At 39.3% G+C, this 19,551-nt stretch overlaps 1 protein-coding gene across 3 annotated transcripts in view; it reads left to right on the top strand.

Moving 5' to 3' along the window:
* The first annotated feature begins 9,232 nt into the window (after positions 1 to 9,232).
* Positions 9,233 to 19,551, top strand: part of CSTF3 (cleavage stimulation factor subunit 3) — an 88,275-nt gene continuing 77,956 nt past the window's right edge. For 2 of the 3 annotated variants that reach the window (XM_036257742.1, XM_036257748.1), the window contains exon 1: positions 9,244 to 9,424. In XM_036257742.1, the coding sequence (XP_036113635.1) occupies positions 9,398 to 9,424 (27 nt within the window). In that variant the 5' untranslated portion in view covers positions 9,244 to 9,397. Of the gene's footprint in view, positions 9,425 to 19,551 lie in introns of all 3 variants that reach the window. The other variant, XM_036257743.1, reaches the window with a different exon arrangement.

Below are 19,551 nucleotides of genomic sequence, written 5' to 3'. Positions count from 1 at the left end.
AGATGTGATATATTGATATTGATAAATAAATAAATAAATGGAATACTACTCAGCCATAAAAAAGAAGGAAATCTTGGCATTTGCAACAACTGGATGGACCTTTCTCTGACTAAGTAAAATAAATCAGAGAAAGACAAATATCTTATATGTGGAATCAAAATAACAACAAAAAAAGAACAAACTCACAGATACAGGGAATAGACTGGTGGTTACCAGAGGGGAAGAGGATTGGGGGGAGGGCAAAAGAGGTGAAAGGGATCAATTGTATGGTGATGAATAATAACCAGACTTACAGTGGTGAACAGTAGGTAAAGTATATAAATATTATATTAAAATATTGTACACCTGAAATACATAATGTAATTTACCACAATAATAAAAGACCAATTTGTAAAAAAAAAAGAAAATGTGGTATCTACATATGGTGGAATAATATGCAACTTTTAAAAAGAAGGGAATCACCCAGCTGGTGTGGCTCAGTGGACTGAGCATCATCCCACTGACTGAGAGGTCCCAGTTCAATTCCCGGTCAGGGCACATGCCTGGGTTGCAGGCTCCATCCCCAGTAGGGGGTGTGCTGGAGGCAGCCAATCAATGTTTCTCTCTCACACTGATGTTTGTATCTCTCTCCCCCTTCCTCTCTCTCTAAAAAATAAAAAAAAAAACTTTTATTTCCCTCATTTTACTAAGGCTCTATCAGCAACAAAAGTAAAAATAAACAAATGGGACTACATCAAACTAAAAAGCTTCTTCACAGCAAAGAAGACCACCAGCAAAATGAAAAGGCAATCTATAGAATGGAAGAAAATATTTGCAAATCATATATTTGATAAAGGGTTAATATCCAAAATATATGAAGAACTCACATAACGCAACACCAAAAAAATGAACAATCTGATTAAAATAATGGGAGAGGATTTGAACAAACATTATTCCAAAGAAGACATACAGATATACAATAAGTACATAAAAAGGTGCTCAACATCATAAATCATTAGGGAAATACAAATCAAAACCACAAGATATATCACCTCACACCTACTAGAACGGCTATTACAAAAAAGACAAGAAATAACAAGTGTTGGTGAGGATGTGGAGAAAAGGAAACTCTGTGCACTGCTGATAGGAAAGTATATTGGTACAGCCACTATGGAAAACAATATGAAGGTTCCTAAAAAATTAAAAATATTAACTACCATATGATCCAGCAATCCAACAATTCCACTTCTGGGTATTTATTCAAAGGAAATGAAACACTAAAAAAGACATCGATAACCTTATATTTATTGCAGCATTATTTACAATAGCCAAGACACAGGAACAACCCTAAATGTCCATCAGTGGATGAATGGTCAAAGATGTTACACACACACACACTGGAATATTATTCAGCCTTAAAAAGGAAATCCTGCCATTTGTGACAACATAAGTGGGCCTCAAGTATGCTAAATCAGTCACAGAGATACAAATATCACATGATTTCATTTTTTTAATGAAACCTAAGACAAAACACAATAAAATGAAAAGCAATCTCATAGAACAGATTATTGGTAGTTGCCAGAGGTTGGGGTTGGGGCTGAGTAAAATGGGTGAAGGTGGTCGAAAGGTATAAACTTGCAGTTATAAAATTTTAAAAATATCCCTGGCCAGTGTGGCTCAGTTGGTTGGGCATTGTCCCATGCACTGAAAGGTGGCCAGTTCAAATCCTAGTCAGGGCACATACCCAGGCTGTGGGCTTGATCCCTGGTAGGGGGCATCTATGTTTCTCTCTCTCTCTCCCTCTTTTCCTTCCTCTCTCTCTAAAAATCAATAAGCTATTCTTTAAAAAGTAAATAAATAGCCCTGGACGGTTAGGCTCAGCGGTTAGAGCGTTGGCCTGCAGTCCACAGAGACCGGGGTTCGGTTCCCACTAAGGGCATGCACCTCGGTTGCAGTTTGTCCCCAGCCCTGGTTGGGTCGTGCAGGTGGCAACCACTCAATGTGTCCCTTTCACATCGATGTTTCTCTCTCTCTCTCTCTCTTTCTCTCTCTCTCTCTCTCTCTCTCTCTCTCTCCTTCCCATTCTATCTGAACAAAAAATGGAAAAATGTCCTCAGGTAGGACAAAAAAAAATTTTTTTTTTCTTTATTGATATTTTAGAGAGAAGAAGGGAGAGGAAGAGAGAGATAGGAATGTTGATGAGCAAGAGCATTGATTGGCTGCCTCCTGCAAGCCCCCTACTGGGGATTTGGCCCACAACCTGACCGGGAATTGAACCAGTGGACTGTTGGTGCATGGGTGGATGCTCAACCACTAACCCACACCAGCCAGGCTATTTTATTCTTTTTTCAGGCCTCCTTTGGATGAACAAGAGACATTTATCAAGCAGTTGGCTGGGGCTACCGGTGTGTGCTATGATTAAGGAAGCTAGCAAAGATAAATGAACCACACTGGGATGAAAACTAGGACCTCACTGACAAAGAGTTCCAACTAAGCAGCACAGAGATAATAAATACATACTTCTTGGAACTTTGCTTTCTCTGTTTTTCACAAGTGTTTTCTGTAGTCACTGAAGTACGGAGACACTTTATTCTTTCTAAACTTCCAGCAGAACTCTTTGTGCCAGGGATAGTACATTCCATCCCTCTGTGTACTATTACCAGTAAGGAACCAACTGACCATCACAGAGTCTAAGTATTTGTTGCCTCATAAAAGGAATTTAAAAGAGTCTTTGGCCCTGGCCAGTTTGGCTCAGCGGTTAGAGCGTCAGCCCGCGGACCAAAGAGTCTCGGGTTCAGTTCCCGCTAAGGGCATGTACCTCGGTTGCAGTTTGTCCCCAGCGGTTGGGGTCATGTGGGTGGCAGCCACTCAATGTGTCTCTCTCACATTGATGTTTCTCTGTCTCTCTTCCTTCCTCTCTCCTTCCCGCTCTATCTGAAAATAAATGCAGAAATGTCTTAGGGTGAGGATTAAAAAAAAAAAAAAGAGTCTTTGGATGAAAATCACCACACAGAGTATAGTAGTAGTATTATACTGTGCAGAATATTATTATGCCAAAGATTATGAGGCATAAATACTGTACTGAGAATCTTCTGTGGGCTAAATTCATGTCCTGAAAACAGACATGACATTTTAGATAATGTAAATTTATGGAGATTGTAGATTTTTCCCCTAGAAAATGAATACATCTTTTATACAATTTCCGGGATAAAGGATAACTATGAAACTGTGGAAACAAAGTTCTAAATATTCATTACTTTTCTGCAACATCAAGTTGTTTTCGGAGTTGGTAAAATCTGTTTTTAAAAATTATTTCTATTTCAAATTAATCATTTGCTGAACAAGCTCACATAAAAGGAAAGGGAACATGTACACCAAAAAAGTTGTGGGTTCAATTCCCAGTTAGAGCACATATCGAGGTTGCAGATTTGATCCCTGGTCAGGGAGGCAACTGATGAATGTTTCTCTCTCTCCCTCTCCCTTCTTCTCTCTCTAAAATTAATGGACATATCCTCAGGTGAGGATTAAAAAAATGTAAGGTAACAAAAAAAGGAAGGGAAGAAGACATAAATGGGTAATTTATCAAATTGTGGTTGTGTTACACTTTAGGTTGCAAAGAACAGAAGTTTATTCAGTCTTAAGAAAAAAAGGGTTAACTGTAAGGACATGTATACTTTTAAATTGTTGAGCCAGTTCATAACTGAGATGATTCTAGGAGTGGTTACATCAGTGTCCACTTAATGAATCTCTCTCCCTTTCTTTCTCTCTTTTAGTGTCTCTCTTCTTTCAGCTTCAACTTTCAAGGTACATGTGATTAGATTGTTTAATTAATGAATGTGGAGTCTATTAGATAGACTCTGATTCTAGTACCCATCCCTCACAAAAGCATTTGGCTTTTTTTTTTTTTTCAAATCCTCACCCCAGGATATTTTTCCATTTATCTTCAGATAGAGTGGGAGGGAGGGAAGAAGAGAGAAAGACCTTGATGTGAGAGAGAGACATCAACTGGTTGCCTCCCCTATGACCTTGAGGAGAGCCAGGGATGCACCACAACCAAGGTATGTGCCCTTAACCAGAATTGAACCCGAAACTCATTGGTCCATGGGCCCATGCTCTAACCACGGATCCAAACTGGCCAGGGCAGCATTTATTTTCTTAGGCAAGAAGAAGACGCAGTATAAAGTCTATGTCACACTAATTAGTATAGGCTCCACATTTTTAAAAACAAAAATAGCCCCCTACAGAAATAAAAATTATATATACCAATTTTTACTACAATGGAAAAAAATGTATGCATGTTTTTCAAAGTGGTGAGATTATAATTGGCTTTTTTCTTTTAGTTTTCATCAATATTGTTCTACTGCTTTGACTAATTTAAGAAAGTTTAAAAAATATTTACAACAATGAATATAATTTAATAATGCCCAGTTTTTTTAATTGATCAGCTCTAGATTTTTACTTTTAAAATCTTTTTCAACTCAAAACAGTAGAGTCAGATTAAATTTAAGAAATGTGTAAAAGAAGTATTTAACTAATATTGTAATTGAAGATAAGTTAATAGTCATTTCAAGAAGTTTCACCTGGCTTGTGTGGCTCAGTGGTTGAGCGTCAACCCATGCACCAAGAGGTCACCGGTTCAGTTCCTGGTTGGGGCACATTCCTAGGTTGTGGGCCAAATTCCCAGTGTGGGGCATGCTGGAGGTGGCCAATTGATGTTCTCTCTCATTGATATTTCTATCTCTCTCTCCCTCTCCCTTCCTCTCTCTCTAAAATAAAAAATAAAATAAAAAATTTTGAAAAGAAGTTTCATCGTGTACATGGAAAATTCATAAGTTGGAAGTGTTATATATATTAAAAAAAATAAAATCGCAGATATATTTGTGTCTTCACACAAGCTTTTAAAATATTTGCCCATCCCTCTACATAGCTGTAGTCTTGCTAGCCTATTAACCTTTTTGTAAATAGGTCAAAATATACAAAGCAGACTGAAACATTAGGAAAATATAGCTGTGAGGGTCAGGAGGCCGCGTATGCTTTACGTATATATAGCAAAGGGGTATATTATACCAACTATAGTATACACTAATTCTTTTATAACCGATGTTAACTGACATGAATTTAAAATTAGAAATAACTATAGAAAACTTCAAAGAATTTTAAAAAAATCCAATCAATTGGTTAACAGAGCTTTTGCTTTATTATCAGTGATGCCTAGTTTTTCAGATTCCAAACAAAAGATTAACACAGTATTAGCTTTCATAGCCAGAAGATGCATTTCTAAGTGTTTGGAGTGATAAATCAGGTGGAATATATATTTATCAGAGTACCTAATTATAATAGTTACTCAGCAATTTAACAATTGCCATTTATGTTTCTAATAAAATTACTGTGTAAGCTATAAAAAGTTAGTTTCTTAATCATATGGTAAGTATGCTTGGACTTTAGAATTCTAATGAATATTTCTGACGAATTATAATAAGGAAATAACATCTTAACCAAATTTGTTTAATCAGGTGGAAATTGTATTTGTCTGCCACCTGGGGGATTCATGAAAACATTGCAAGTAGCAAAATGCATAGTAATAAAATATTACAATATAGGTGTTAATAGTATTATATTTGTCTTATGAGTGATGTTGGCTGAAACATACATACATATATATACACACACATATATACATATACATGTGTGTATGTGTGTGTTAGATATACATATACATGTATGTATATACACATGTATATGTATACACACACACACGTGTGTGTGTACATATACACACACACATACATACGCCAATGAGGTAGTGACAAAATCAAAAATTTGTATTCTGAATGTCAAGTGACAAAAATGTTTCCAAAAGAAGGGAGTGATCAGTTTCATCATTGCTGGTACATCAAATAAGATGAAGAGAACTGAAGACTGACCATTGCATTTGGTAATTGGAAGGTCATAGGTGAGCAGAACAAGAGCTGTTTCTGGATGTTTTATAGGTTTTACTGCTATTATGTGCATATCTTTTCATTTATGACATTTTTCTAATCCATTACTGTAGGAGTATAGGAAACTAATTTTTATAAGGTGATCTTTTATTTGGCCATCTTACTGGATTTTCATTATTTCTCAAAGTTTGTCAATTAATTTACTTGTATTTTCTAGGTAGAAAATCATATTGTTCGAAACCATTGACAGATTTATCTTAGTTTCCAACATTTATATTTCATTTGGCATTAGTTGGGATCTCCAGTGCAGTGTAGCAGTAGAATTGAAAGTGGGTATTACTGTAATGTAAAATGATTTGCTGTATATTTCTGAGAAATGTTTAACAGATGGAGAAGTTTCCTTTTATTCCTAGAGATTTTCCTTTTTTTTTTTTTTTTTAAGTTTATTGATTTTAGAAAGAGAAAGAGCTTGATTTGTTGTTCCACTTAGTCATGCATTCATTGAGATTTTCCTTTTCTTAAATCATAAATGTGTGTGGAATTGTTATCAAATACTTTTTAATAAATATCAGATGATAAGTTTTCTTTTTTAAAATTGTTAATATGACAACATATTTGTTCAAAGAGTTCCTAACATTAATCTATTCTTATGGATAAATCTAACTATCCTGTGTTTTATATTTTCTTTTCAAGCTCTGTGCAGTTTTCAATTTGATGATTTTTATTTTGGATTCTTCCAATTTTGTTCATAAGTAAAATTGGTCTTAGCATTAGTTATAAAGTACTAGCCTTGTACAATTTTGGTATTAGAACTATTTTCAGCTCTAAAATGATGTTGGGAATTAATAAAAGGAATGAAGTAAATAAATTTTCTAAAAAATTAAATAACTGCTATAATACAGGATAAATTCCCAAGCTGTAGTGATGATTTACACATTTCAAGTGACAGCTAAAACAGAATTTTGATTGTTTTTTAATTCACTCAAAAGTACCCATTGGAGCCCTGGCCGGTTAGGCTCAGCAGTTAGAGCGTCGGCCTGCGGTCCAGAGAGACCTGGGTTCAATTCCCGCTAAGGGCATGTACCTCGGTTGCAGTTCATCTCCGACCCTGGTTGGGTTGTGCGGGTGGCAACCACTCGATGTGTCCCTTTCACATTGATGTTTCTCTCTCTCTCTCTCTCTCTCTCTCTCTCTCTCTCTCTCTCCCCCTCCCTCCCACTCTATCTGAACAAAAAATGAAAAAATGTCCTTGGGTGAGGTTAAAAAAAAAAAAGTACCCGTCGGATTCAATCAACTTGGAAAGTGAGTATTAGTACAGTTAATATCCATGAGAACTTGGCACTGTGTCTGACCTGGAGCTGTGGTACATAGCCTCTAAAATGACCCTTAATGACCTCCACCTCCTTGCTTTCCCAGCTTTGTGTAATTCTAATCTCTTGAGTGGATTTATTGGCCAGCTTCTGATGAATCAAATATGATCCAAGTAATGGTATATTACTTCTGAAGTTAGGTTATAAAAGACAGTTGTTTCTGTTCTGGATATTCTCTCTCTCTTTCTTGGACTGCTTACTCTGGGGAAGGCTACCTGCCATATTGTCAGGCAGCCCTGCCCGGAGGTTCATGTGAAAAGAAACTTAAAGAAGACTCTGGTCAACCATCAGCCAAAAAAAAGAGGGCCTCCATCTCTAACAGTACTGAGGAGTAGAGGCCCACATGAGTGAGCTTGAAAGCAAATCTTTTTCTAGTTAGGTTTTCAGATGAGACTTCAGACTCAGCCAACAGCTTAGCTACAATCTCATGACAGAATTTAAGCCAGAGGCACCCAAGCTGAGCCCAGATTCCTTCACTTTCAAATTCTTCTGCAAAAAACAAACAAAAACTATATATGTTAATACATACATATAAACAAACATGCCAAAATGTTAATCACTGAATCAAGGTGGTGGTTATACAGGTATTCATTGTATTCTTCTTTGAACTTTTAATTCTTTGAAGTTTTCATTAAAAATTTTGAGAAAAAATGGCATTTGAGTCAAACTTTGAAGAACAGAATGTGAATACTGTTCTCAAAGAATGTTGTTCTTTAATTGGTTCATCATAGGCAAACTCAGAAAACAGAAAAATTACTTGACACAATCTAGGTACTATATATAAATATATTCTGTACATTCTATTTAATGTATACTATTTTTTATTCTGCTTTTTCACCTAACAATATCATGGATGTCTTTCTGTTTTTACTGGCTGCATGACATTCCATTGTAGAGATGCCTTGTGATTATATTTAACTAGTACTGTTGTTGGATGGTACAATAAACATCTGTTCATATAAATCTTTTGCTCATGTGTCTGATTGCTTGAATGGGTAAGAATGCAGGCTAAGCAAAGGGCAGAGGTAGAAATATGGGCAGAGACGAGAGACAGAAAAAAATAAGGGTGTATGGGTGGAAAAAGTTTAATAGTTTACTTTGTCTGGGGTGTGGGCCACTATAGGCAAGGAGACTGTAAGGAGACATGATGATCCTTGAATGGAAAAGAGTTTGAGAAGACTTGCTCTCACTTACTCTTGGACCACGGCAGGTACTGTTCTGAGCATTTTTTTTTCTGTATAACTTACCAAAATTGCAGGTACTATTGTTATACCTGTCTATAGGCAAGGAAACAGGCACAGAGAACTTAAGTTGCCCTGGCTACCCATCTGGTGAGAGATGAAGCCTGTGTTCGAAAGAATGCGGTCTGGCCAGAGCCCGAACGCTGTATTATCCCCATTTTGCAGACAAGGAATCATGGTGAGATGCTGAGCTTAAATCCCGGGACTTACAGATTTCAAAGCCTTAGACACAATAGTAGATGGTGACTGTGTAAGTTAATATGGGCTTGATCTGTCCCTCTCATCTACAAGAAGCGTAAAAACCACTGATTGAGACCATAGAAAACCTCGATAGATTCCTTATCTCCAAAATATAAAAGGTAATTAACATTTAGTATTGCTCCTTAAGATGGCCAGTGTGCATGAACTTAACTGATTTGGCGGTCAGGATTCAATCCTGAAAAACCGGGATCCACAGCACGATAATTAAATTCCAAATGCCGCACGAGCTTTCAAGCAAAACTTTCCCGCCTCCTAGCCGGTTGCAGCCAGTTCAGCAACAGTCGCTCGAGCCCAGGGCTGTGACGTCATCCCAGGCAATGAACCTACCCCTGTTATCTCTGCTTTTGGGCGGCCGAGTAACCGGCGAGTTGCGTTCCTAGCCCCGCCCACTGCCCCGGAAGTTAATACAGAAGCCACACCTCTTTCCTCGACCGGCAGGGGCGCAGCCATTTTAATTCATATCTGAGTGGGCGGTGGCGTTTCGTGTAGGCTGTCTGGCCCTGTTGGGCTGGGGGTGACTTGATTGGTTTGGGGGTGGTTTTAGTTTAATTTTTCTTTTCTAGCTTCATACCTCGGGCCGGTTTGCGTGTTCTAATTATCTGAGGCCATGTCAGGAGACGCAGCCGCGGAGCAGGTGAGGAAGGAGAGTGGTGAGGCCTCGTGGCGACCTCTTTCCACGTCTCTGTTCGTCCTGGTTCTCCAGCCATGTTCGCTTGAGGAAGGGATTGGGGGTCTGGTGAACCCAGAGGACGGGATACAGAAAAATGGTGGGAATGGGGAGCAAGATCTGACTGAGATTTAAAATTGTTTTTGGGTTCTCTGTTTTAGGCGTTAATATGAACTCATTTGACTTACACAAATAGCCGGGAAGCTGCTTCGTGCAGTTTAGATTCCTGGGACTACTTCGGTTGGATGCCTTCCTTTGATACCATTTTGATGTTAGAGTGGTCCATAGGAATTGATTGTTTAAACATGTACTCGCTGTTTCGAAAAACTTGGCAGTAGTCCCCCCGCCCCTTTTCCGATATATACTGTACCCAGAAATAGGTAATAGCTTGAGACATAAATTGAGATTAAACTGATCTGGGGAAATAGACTCTTGCCAGAGCTAATGAAGGAAACAGTCTGGGAGTAGAGCATGGTTTTGCAGGGTGAGAGTTAGGAATTTTGTGGCTTTCTCCCGCTTCCTTCTTTATCTCTTGTATTAACATTTTATTTTCGTTTTACAGCGAGACAGGTATTGCAGAATTTGATAAATAGGAAATGAGAAGTCTGTTTCTGCCCCTGTAAATAGAAACATCTGTTTTTAGAGAACCCAGAAATTGACCCAAGACAATATGCTCAAAAACATCTAATACATTTAATACTAGATATAAGTGACGTTTAAATATTTCAAAACTCACAATTTTAGATAAATCATTTGTTTCTTTTGCTCTTTATTCAGAATTTTGTGGTATAGTGTTTGACTTTTAGTTTGAAAGATGAAACTGGTATTTTATGATAGATGTTACTCAGTTTTTCGATTTAAGTTTTGGTGTGATTAGGTAAATAGTTTTTAAAATGGAAGCTAGCTAGCCTGTAGTCTCAATTTCCTGAAATTTCCCATTGCCATAGCAACGAAATACACTTATGATTTCGTTTTTCAAGTCCCCAGTTTATAATGTGGAGGTAGTCTGGGTGACTATATTTCATTATGTCGGGAAAATTTGGCTAACTGAATTTTGTGTTTGCTGGACGACTGATTTCAGCCCTGAAATCTTTTCATTGTTTATATTTTATATGACGCCCAAGAATGCAGTTTTTAAATTAGTATATCAAATCTTTTATGCATATTTACCCTTTTTCTGGGCTCATTTTTTTTGTTATCTGAAAGTCAAGGAGGAGTAATGTACAGAAGTTTTATTGAAAGTTTCTAGAATTCATTTTTAATTTTAAAATTTATCTAAAATTGTTGCTGTGACTGCGAATATTTCCGAACTGTGGTGTTTTAAATGGGAGAGATGTTGGTGAAAATTTACAGAAAAAAAATCTCATCCAGAAGTTTTATTGTGCAAAGTTTAGAACAGAAAAAATTAAAACTGCATTGAACACATCTACAGTACAATTATTCAGTTAAAATCATTTTGATAAACATTTTGCAATATTTGCTTTATCTCCCCATACATACGTATTTGAGAAAGTAAATCGACATATATTTCAGCATTCTCATAATTCAACATCAGCCCCACATAATTCAACATTAATGCCCTTACATAACCATTATACCATTTTCCTACCTAAAAAACTGCTGTATCATTTCTAAATTCCAGTCCATATTCGAACTGTGATTCATAGGTTTTTTGTTTTTTGTTAATCCTCACTGGAGGATATCTCCATTGATTTTTAGAGAGAGTGGAGGGGAAGAGGGTCAGAGAAAGAGAAACGATAATGAGAGAGACACATGGATTGGTTGCATCCCATGTGCTCCCCCACGGGCTGGGGATGGAACCTGCAACCCAGGTACATGCCTTTGGGAACCTAATCCTTGACCCTTCTGTACTCAGTTTGCAAGCCAATGCTCCAACCACTGAGCAACACCCACCAGGGCTTTTTTTTTTTTTTTAATCAGAAACTAATCTGGTTTCATATTACCTAATTTGGTTATGTCTGTTGAATAGTCCCCCAATTTTTATCCCCTAGGATATTGTCTATTTGAAGAATCCAGGACAGTTTTCTTTTAGAACTCTCATATTCTGGGTTTATTTTGTTTTTGTGTATGCAGTGTCATTTGTCCTTTCATCTTTTGCAGTCCCTCAAACCTAAACTCAGAGCTTTGATAACATTTAGGTTATTTTTGGGTAGAATACTTTATAACATTACGTTAAAAGGCAGTTCATGCTAGGTTGTTCCACTTTAGTAATGTTTAAGTTTGGTCACTTTGTTAGGGTGATACTGCTGTATATTGTAAAATATTATTTTCCCTTTTGCAGTTAGTGATCTGTGGGTTGTTATCTGTATTCCTTAATAACCTACCTAGTTATTTATCAGATTGATAATTTATTTATTTATTTATTTATCCTCACCCTAGGACATTTTTCCATTTTTTCTTCAGATAGAGTGGGAGGGAGGGAGGGAAGGAGGGAGAGAGAGAGTGAGAGAGCGAAAGAAACATCGACATGAAAGGGACACATCGAGTGGCTGCCACCCACATGACCATCCAGGGTTGGGGACAAACTGCAACCAAGGTACATGCCCTTAGCGGAAACCGAACCCGGGTCTCTGGACCATAGGCTGATGCTCCAACTGTTAACCAAACTGGCCAGGGCTCAAATTGATAATTTTTTTTTTAATCCTCACCCGAGGATATTTTTCCATTTTTTGTACACATAGAGTGGGAGGGAGGGAGAGAGAGAGAGAGAGAGAGAGAGAGAGAGAGAGAGAGAGAAAGAGAAACATCAACGTGAAGGGACACATTGAGTGGCTGCCACCCGCACGACCAACCAGGGCCAGGGACAAACTGCAGCCGAAGTACATGCCCTTAGGGGGAACCGAACCCGGGTCTCTCCAGACCGCAGGCCAATGCTCTAACCGCTGAGCCAAACTGGCCAGGGCTCAAATTGATAATTTTTTAAAATAATTTTTTCTTTATTGATTTTAGAGAGAAAGGAAGGGAGAGGGAGAGAGAGATAGAAACATGGATGAGAGAGAACATCGATTGGCTGCTTCCTGCCTGCCCCCCCACTGGGGATTGGGCCCACAACCTGGGTATATGCCCTGACCTGGAATTGAACTGGCAACCTCTTGGTGCATGGGTCGATGCTCTATCACTGAGCCACACCAGCCAGGCCAATTGATAGTTTTTGAATAAATCAATTATTAGATTAGAAGTGGTAAGTAGTGGTTTTTTAAAAAATTCTAATATTCTGTCTACTGACTGGCTCATATTTTTCTGTAAAGAAGTTTTCTCTCTTTTCCATTTTCCTTTTCAAAGATTATTGAGTATTACTGTGGATTCATGCGTTTCTCTTTATTTAATGTGTTAAACCCAGTTACAGCCATTTTCTTTTGGATGCTCGCCTGTCCCAACTTCCATGGTGCCTCCTGTATCTTTTTTCCTATCAATCTAAAAAAACATCTTGCCCTGGCCGGTTCGGCTCAGTGTGCGGGCCAGAGAGACCCCGGTTCAGTTCCCGCTAAGGGCATGTACTTCGGTTGCAGTTTGTCCCCGGCCCTGGTTGGGTCATGCAGGTGGCAACCACTCCATGTGTCCCTTTCACGGCGATGTTTCTCTCTCTTCCTCTCTCTCCCTCCTAATCTATCTGAACAAAAAACGAAAAAATGTCCTCGGGTGAGGATTAAAAAAACAAACAAAAACCTATGTCATATATAAAAAAAAAATCTTTGACATCTGATTACCAATGAAGCGTCATCTTCATATAATGTTTTCTTTAACATTTTAATGATGCATTTCAAACATTCAAAAATGGAAAGAATAGTATAATGTATAATGTTCCTATCATAGAGCTTCAACTTACGGCAAATCTTGTTTTCTCCATACTTTGACTTGTTCTTCCCACCCCATTACATGAAAGCAAATCCCAAATACTGTATATTTAACTGAAATGATGATTACAAGATACCTTAAAGAGTGACATGATTAAAATTATAAATTAATTAGCTTGCTTTATTATGAATGACAGCAGTCAGTGAAAATTTAGAAGAAAAGAGGAATGCCTGAAATGGGCAAGAAAAAGAGACTAAAAGTGAAGGATAGTAAGAAAAAAATAACAACTACTCTGAATCATGGATTTGCTTTGGAAAGATGCCAAGGGATGGGAAAGACAGAATCCCGCAAGATATGAAGTGTAGGTTTCTTTTAGCCTTTTATCATTAAAGCTTAAAAATGTTTGTTTAATAAACCCAATAATATTTTTAATTTGTTATTTAAAAATATGAATGGTCATTTCTTTCTTGGCAGTGAACCTCTGGATTTGTGCCCTTTGTTTTATTTTATTTTTTTATCTTTATTGTTGAATGTATTATAGATGTTCCTCATTTTCCCCCCATTGACCCCCTTCTTCCCACTCCCGCCCCCTTCCCCCCCGCCTTTTCCCACACATTAGTTATGCATGTAAGTTCTTTGGTTTATTACCTTCCACCCCCCAACCCCTTTCCCTTTAAGGTTTGTCAGATTAGCAACGAATTTGTACTTCTTAATCCCTTCACCTTTTTCACCCATTCCCCCAATCCCCCTCCCATCTGGCAACCAATAAAATGTTCTCTTTATCTATGAGAATGTTTCTGTTCTGCCTGTTCATTTTGTTTGTAGATTCCGTTGTCGATAGATATGTATTCATTGCTATTTTGTTTGTTCATATATTTTATCTTTTTTCTTCAAAAAGTCCCTTCAACATTTTATATAGCAATGGTTTGGTGGTGATGAACTCCTTTAGCTTTTCCTTGTCTGGGAAACTCTTCTCTATGGCCATCGATTCTAAATGACAGCTTTGCAGGATAGAGTAATCTTGATTGTAGGTTCTTGCTTTTCATCACTCTGAATATTTCTTGCCACTCCCTTCTGGCCTGCAAAGTTTCTTTTGAGAAATCAGCTGACAGCCTTATGGGAACTCCCTTGTAGGTAACTAGCTGCCTTTCTCTTGCTGCTTTTAAGATTCTCTCTTTGTCTTGAACCTTTTGCATTTCGATGATGATGTGTCTTGGTGTGGGTCTCTTGGGGTTCATCTTGTTTGGGACTCTCTGTGCTTTCTGGACTTGTATGTCTGTTTCCTTCACCAAGTTAAGAAAGTTTTCTGCCATTATTGTTTCAAATAGGTTTTCAATTTTTTGTTCTCTCTTCTTCTGGCACCCCCAAGATGCGAATGTTGGCATGCTTGAAGTTGTCCCAGAGGCTCCTTACACTACCCTCAATTTTTTGGATTCTTTTTGCTGTTCTGATTGGGTGTTTTTAGCTTCTTTATATTCCAAATTGATGGTTTGCTTCTTGGCTTTACCTACTCTACTATTGAATCTGTGTAAATTATTCTTTATTTCAGTTAGTGCCTCTTTCATTTCTGACTGGTCCTTGTTTATGCTCACTAAGTTCGCTGAGGTTCTCACTAAGTTCATTGAGCATCCTTATAAGCAGTATTTTGAACTCAGCACCTGTTAGGTTGCTTATCTCCATTTTGCTTAGTTCTTTTCCTTGGGTTTTGTTCTGTTCTTTCATTTGGGACCTGTTTCTTTGTCTCCTCATTTTGGCTGCCACCCTGTGTTTGTTTCTGTGTATTACTTAACGAGAAGTATGGGGCTAGCTAAGACCAGATGCTGCTTGTTTGAAGGAGTTTAGGAAAACCTGAAGCAAGATCCAAGACAAGCCAATCCTATAGTTAAGCAAGTGGCAACAGCTTGGGTGGGCCTGAAAGTTGGGTGGGGTGGGGCCTCAGGGAATCACCAGGGCGGGGCAACCAGTGTGAGCCAGGTTGCTGGAGTCCCAGATATGGAGGCTATCTGGGAGGGGCTCACCAAAGGAACAAAGGCCTCTGACAGCACATTTGTCCGGAGAAAGCGTCCTGTCCAGCCCTCTCTCCAATGCCAAACAGCTCAATTCTTCCCTGTATGTCTCTGGTGCCCCTTAAGCTGCCTCCCCTCCAAGCTTAGAGGGAGTGAGTACGATAAGTCTGCACGGGTCCTTTAAGAGGAGCTGCCTGGGGCTCCAGCCACGTCAGCCTCCCTGAGCCTCAGTTCCCGCTGTTTATTCCAGCCAGAAGTTATGGGGACTTCTCTTCCTGGCACTGGAACCCTGAGTGGGGTGCCTGTTGTGGGATGGGGACCCTCAGTCCTCAGGGAGGACCTTCCCAGGTGAGGTATCCTCCTGATTTGTATCCGCCACACGTGGGTGTGTGACCAGCCTGTCTTACCTCCGCCCCTCCTACCAGTCTCGATTTGGCAGCTTTTTAATTTTTTTTATCCTCACCCGAGGACATTTTTTTCCATTTTTTGTTCAGATAGAGTGGGAGGGGGGGAGAGAGAGAGAGAGAAACATTGACGTGAAAGGGACACATCGAGCAGCTGCCACCTGCATGACCAACCAGGGCGGGGGACAAACTGCAACCGAGGTACGCGCCCTTAGTGGGAACCGAACCCGTGTCTCTGGACTGCAGGCCAACGCTCTAACTGCTGAGCCAAACCGGCCAGGATGATGTGGCAGCTTCTTTAATTCCGTAGTTGTAGGACTTCCATTCAGCTTGATTTCAGGCAGTTTTGAATGATGGTTGTTCTGTAGTTTAGTTGTAACTTTGATGTCGTTGTGGGAGGACGCGATATGGCATTTACCTACGCTGCCATCTTGACTAGAAAGAAGTCCTGGATTTGTGCCCTTTAAAAGAGAGAAATGATTGTGGAGTGTACATGATCAAAATCACTACTAAGGTTTATTGTAATTTTTTTATTCTTGTAAGAAAGTTACATTTTGCATTTCTAGTTATTTATATTACCTTGCAGTGTTTGTGGGTATTCTGGAGCTTCATGTTTACTGTTTTGCCAGTTTAATGGTGACAGAACTATGTGCATATAGGTTCCCCAGTACCCACAACTAAAATACATCTGGTTCCTTTGTGGAATTATATAAGGCTATATTCTTAACTACTCAATTCAACTTTAAATAAATTTTTTTTTTATCCTCACACGAGGACATTTTTGCACTTATCTTCAGATAGAGTGGGAGGAGGAGGGGGGGGGGAGAGAGAGAGAGAGAGAGAAAGAGAAACATCGATGTGAGAGAGACACATCGACTGGGGCCAGGGACGACATACTGCAACTGAGGTACGTACCCTTAGCTACAACCAAACCTGGGCATCTGGTCCGCAGGCCATCGCCCTGACTGCTGAGCCAAACCGGCCAGGGCTCAGTTCAACTTTTGATCTCATTCTTTCTTAGCTCCGTTTTACCTTGTGCACTACTCCCTACAACATTTAGTAAACTATTGTTAAGAGTTCCTCCACTGAGTCTGAGCTTGGGTTGAAGGTGCTGCCTTATTTTTTTATTGTTGCATCTTAAAAACCCAGGAAATACTCTTTCGTACATAAAGGTGTTCAGTAAATGAGTGGATGAATTTGGACCAAAGCTATATGTGATACATTACAAATTCTCAAATAATTTAATCTTTTTAAAAAACAAGTGCATAAATAATAAGTACAAAATAAAATACTTGGGGTATAAGAGTAAATGGTTTCTAAACTTTTGCTGGATAAGAGGGAGAGAAATTGGTTGGGCCATGTCAATTCATATGAACCTTTAAGTCCCTAAAATGTTTCTACATTCTTATCTTTTGGAAATAAGAAAGACTTCACTTTTATTTTTTTTATCCTCACCCGAGGACATTTTTCCATTTTTTGTTTAGGTAGAGTGGGAGGGAGAGAGAGAGAGAAATATTGATGTGAAAGGGACACATCAAGTGGCTGCCACCCGCACGATCCAACCAGGGCCGGGGACAAACTGCAATCGAGGTACATGCCCTTAGCGGGAACCAAACCCTGGCCTCTCTGGACCGCAGGCCAACGCTCTAACCGCTGAGTGAAGCCGGCCAGGGCAAGACTTCACTTTTTAAACAGTCAGTAGCCTATTCTAAAATTAGGAAAGGCTCAAATATAAACAAAATGATCCTCACTTTGGAAAAATATTACAACTTGAAGCACAGAGGAGTTGCCACTTCATCAGTGTTCTGCTTTTGGTGAAAAATAAGTTTGTGAAGATATAGAAAATATGAAAAATATGTGTTCTCTTATATATTTATTAATGAGGAAAGAAAGATGTAACACTCAGCCCTGGTCAGTGTGGCTCAGTGGATAGAATGTCGGCCCTTGATTCCCTGGCAAGGGCAAATACTGGAGTTGCAGAATGGATCCTTGGCCCTGGTCAGGGCAAGTGTGGGAGGCAACCAAGCCGTGTGTGTGTGTGTGTGTGTGTGTGTGTGTGTGTGTGTGTGTGTCTCTCTCTTCCCCCTTCCTCTCTCCCTCCCTCCCACTCTAAAAATCAATGGAAAAAGAAGACCTCAGGTGAGGATTAACCCCCTCCCAAGAAAAACTTTTTTTTTTTTTTAAGAAAGATGAAACATCCATAATGTTGAAACCTCAAGTCTGGTTTATCTTATTAGTATTTACTAGCAGCTAAGCAGTAGTAGAAGTGCCAGTTTTAAAGCTAAAGTGGGTATGTGTGGGTGTTAGGAAGAGGGGGGAGGGAAAGGGCCAAGAGTGTATGTTAGATGATGCTTTCTTTGAGCCCAATTATTTTATGTTTTTGACAACAAAAATCTTTCTGTAATAGTATTTCCTACTTTCCCTCTTCCTATTTTTAAGTAATATTTAGTATAACAGTTATGGGCAGGCAAATTTAGTTTTTTTTTTTTTTTTTAATCCTCACCCGAGGACATTTCTCCATTTTTTGTACAGATAGAATGGGAGGGAGAGAGAGGAAGGGAGAGAGAGTGAGAAACATCGACGTGAAGGGACACATCGAGTGGCTGCCACCCGCACGACCAACCAGGGCCGGGGACAAATTGCAACCGAAGTACGTGCCCTTAGCGGGAACCGAACCCGGGTCTCTCCGGACCGCAGGCCGACGCTCTAACCGCTGAGCCAAACTGGCCAGGGCATGGGCAGGCAAATTTGATCTGATCTTTGTTGTTAATATTTATTGAGAAAACTACTATACAGAATATTTGGCATTGACTGTTTATAAGAAAGATTGTTCTGTGGTTACAGAAAGATTGGTTTTCTTTAGAGATGCAGCAGAAAGGGACTGTTCAGAGAGATTTCATCCTTTCAGCATTAGGATTACAGGAGTTTCAGGAAATACAAGAGTTAACATCCTGGATAGACCTTCTGGGATAACAAAATCTGTATTCAGATGTTTGTACCTATTAAGTGGATAATTGCCAGAAACAGTTCATAGGTTTAAGCTCTTCTGCCATTGTCTCTAATTCTCTTTTTTCTCTTTAGACGAGACCTAACTGAATTTGAGTCGTTTGTTTTGTGGGACAGTTGGTAATGATGTGGAATTGATCTAAAAAGAGATTTGAGCCCTAGCCGGTTTGGCTCAGCGGTTAGAGCGTTGGCCTGTGGTCCGGAGAGACCCGGGTTCGGTTCCCGCTGGGGGCACGTGGCTTGGTTGCAGTTTGTCCCCTGGTTGGGTCGTGTGGGTGGCAGCCGCTCGATGTGTCGCTCTCGCGTCGATGTTTCTCTCTCTCTCTCTCCCTCTCACTCTATCTGAACAAAATATCGAAAAGTGTCCTCGGGTGAGGATAAAAAAAAAAAGAGAGAGATTTGAGTTAGGCAAATATTGTTAGCTTAATGGATATTTTTTAATAAGCAGTAAATACTGAATAAAGCCAGAAGGGCAGAACTATGTCCTAGTTGATATTTTTCTAATGTTTCACTTAGTTTATCTAGTGGATTAATATTTTGGCTACTCTTGGTTTAAAGAAGCCACATTTTTTAAATTCTAAAAGATTAAGATTTTTATTTGTACTTTGTAGCTATTTGTTTCCTAGGGGATGACTAAGCAATTTAATAAGCAAATATGAAAAGTATTATTTGGGCCCTGGCCGGTTTGGCTCAGCAGTTAGAGTGTCAGCCTGTGGTCCAGAGAGACCCGGGTTCGGTTCCAGCTAAAGGCGCGTACCTTGGTTGCAGTTTGTCCCCGGCCCTGGTTGGGTCCTGTGGGTGGCAGCCACTCGATGTGTCCCTTTCACGTCTATGTTTCTCTCTCTCTCTGTTCCTCTCTCCC

The sequence above is a fragment of the Molossus molossus genome, unplaced genomic scaffold, assembly GCF_014108415.1.
Source record: "Molossus molossus isolate mMolMol1 unplaced genomic scaffold, mMolMol1.p scaffold_m16_p_13, whole genome shotgun sequence".
Lineage (NCBI taxonomy): Eukaryota > Metazoa > Chordata > Mammalia > Chiroptera > Molossidae > Molossus > Molossus molossus.
This window is presented reverse-complemented; position numbering and strand designations above follow the sequence as displayed.